The sequence below is a fragment of the Etheostoma spectabile genome, chromosome 17, assembly GCF_008692095.1.
Source record: "Etheostoma spectabile isolate EspeVRDwgs_2016 chromosome 17, UIUC_Espe_1.0, whole genome shotgun sequence".
NCBI classification, from domain to species: domain Eukaryota; kingdom Metazoa; phylum Chordata; class Actinopteri; order Perciformes; family Percidae; genus Etheostoma; species Etheostoma spectabile.
Window position 1 is genome coordinate 3953152 of NC_045749.1, and position 2647 is coordinate 3955798.

Consider the following 2647-nt stretch of genomic DNA (forward strand, 5'->3'; position numbering starts at 1 on the left):
AATGAGTGTATTTGTGTGTTGCAGACGGCCCTCTGCTCAGCTGGTGGGTGGGGGGTCCAGGTGCAGGACAGGTGCAGACTTATTGGGGCGGGGCTCCTCCAGGCAGCCAACAGTGTTCCTGCGGCCTGCAGGAGAACTGTGTGGACCCCAAACACTACTGCAACTGTGATGCTGACCGCACTGAATGGTACGGCATTACTTACTACACCAAAATTAGAATTATGCAGCTTTAAAAAGTTTGACTGATTGAATGTTAAAGGATTCCGTTAGCTACCACACCAATAGACTGGTAGGCAGATGAAAATGATAAAGTATTTCTTATGCTCTCTCTTCGCTTTCTTATCTGCCTTCTTTTGCTCGTGGTACAAGTTACTGTAAACTTTTTCCCCAAAAGTCTTTGGTGTCTCTTTGAATTCAACTTCTTCCTCTTCCACTTCTTCTACTTCCACTTTGTCCTTTTCCCTACTTTCAAGGGCTAATGACTCGGGCCTGCTGACCCATAAGGAGACCCTCCCTGTCAGATCTCTGGTGCTGGGTGATGTCCAGAGGCCAGGCTCAGAAAGTGCCTACAGAGTGGGGCCTCTCCGTTGTCATGGAGACAGTAAGTCAAGTCCAGAGGCCTCAGTGTTACCGTGTACATGTTTTTTTTTAAATGACACCTGTGTTTGTGTGTGTGTGTGTGAGTGTGTGTGTGTGTGTGTGTGTGTGTGTATGTCATGTCTTAGTTCAATACTGGCCAAGAGTTAGTGACATTTTAACGGCATGGAATTGTAATAATAAGCTGAATTGCCAACTCACGCATGTGCTTTACAATTGTAATTTGAAGAGCATAAAAATAATGATGATAATAGCTTTTCATTTATTTGCAGAAAATGTCTGGAACGCTGCATTTTTTGACAAAGAGACATCGTACCTCCACTTTCCCACATTCCACGGAGAGCTGAGCGCAGACATCTCCTTCCTGTTTAAAACCACTTCATCCTCCGGCGTCTTCCTGGAAAACTTGGGCATCAAAGACTTCATTCGGATTGAACTCAGCTGTAAGTAAAACCTTTCGAGTAAGATGTTTAATCCAGACTTTCAGACTTTACTCAGATGTGAGTACAACCTGAGCAGGAAGGATCATCCTCAGAGTTTAAGTTTTCACCTGGACTGAACTCAGCTGGTGGTAATGATCCTGCCTCGATATCTCCCTCAGAACTTCTCATCCCTTCCAAAAAAAAAACTTTTTCCAGGAACACCGACATGTTTTTCCTCCTCTGGGAAATCACTGCTGTGGCATTCTTCGAGTCCGCTGCAATACTTTTTCTTTATAACCACCAGAGTTTATAGTTCTGTTTATCACTGTAGTGAATCATTGTCCTATAACACTTGATGGTAGTACACAAAGTGTGTGCTGTCGATGACAACAGCTCTTTGTAAAGTGTTTCATTTGATGGATTTGCCAAAGAAAACTAATCTACCATTGTCGACAGGTAACTCTTTATGATCACTGCACAATACTGTGTAATATATCCACACAGGAAACTAGGTTATGCAAGAAATCAGGTTTTAGGGCTGCAGCTGGCCAATGGGGCCATGTTCTAATATGAAGCTTCAGCTTCTGGACTGAGGGGACAGCCTCTGCAGTGAGAGTAAAGATTGAACCTATTCTGTGCACATACCTGAAATTTTCTGAGAGAATCGTCACTAGTACTGCACGGGACATTCTGCAAAAACCAATGGCCAAGTTACCATTAATAGCACCTGCAATTTAATTATCAGCTCAACACAGATTTCAAAAGATGTTGGCCCACAAAACTGCACCCTACACTACGCTGTACAATTGGCCAAGTGCAGACGTCCCCCCTGCTGTTGTAGTTCTTTCTGTCCCTGGTCCAAATATGATTCACTGTTTTTGCAACTACAAATGAGACCTTTGTCATACTTAAATTCTTAAATTTGACTTGGTGAAGCTTGCAGAAACCCTGAGAAAAGTTTTGGTACCAACAAAAGAGTGAGTTGCGTCAAGCTGAGCCGTACCACAGTAGGTGCAGTCGTACAGTGGGAACATGGCGTTGTGGTTTCACAATCACTTTAACTACACATTTTTGTAATACATTTCGTCACAATATATTTATTATTTCAGTTCCAGAAAAGATCATGTGTCAGTGTGTCAACTATCATCACAAAAATCACTTCATCTCCTACCCGCCGCAGATGGTGTAACTGTTAGAGGGAATAAGGGCTTCAGAGAAAACCTGGTCTTTGGTAAAAGTGTAACAACAGGAAAACAAGCAACAAGATAGTCTTCAGAAGGAGGAGATAAAACGGCCTTTATAGTCTCGAAATCAATGAGTAAACACACATAGATTCTGTGTGTTCGAAACAAGGCAATGTGCTTTGTAGGTAACAATTTCTGACATGTAAATACTTTGCTAGAAGGTACAGCTCCTTTTTTTTCTTTCGTTCTTTTTCTGTTTGAAAAAGAAATACTCTAGGTTTTACTTTACTTTATCCTATTATTTCATGTATATTGTATGTGTGTGTATTGTATCCTAGTATTTCATTTATATTTATATTCTGGACTGTGTAACTGATATTTTGCTGCTGTAACTTTACTATAATTTCCCATTTTTTTCAATATCTATCTATCTATCTATCTATC

General features: G+C 41.2%; 1 protein-coding gene across 1 annotated transcript in view; it reads left to right on the forward strand.

Annotated features, from left to right (window-relative positions):
- Positions 1–2647, forward strand: part of LOC116705469 (contactin-associated protein-like 4) — a 66091-nt gene that overhangs the window by 48123 nt on the left and 15321 nt on the right. The window contains exons 14-16 of the mRNA XM_032541672.1: positions 25–187; positions 474–601; positions 870–1040. Of these exons, the coding sequence (XP_032397563.1) occupies positions 25–187; positions 474–601; positions 870–1040 (462 nt within the window). The remainder of the gene's footprint in view (positions 1–24; positions 188–473; positions 602–869; positions 1041–2647) is intronic.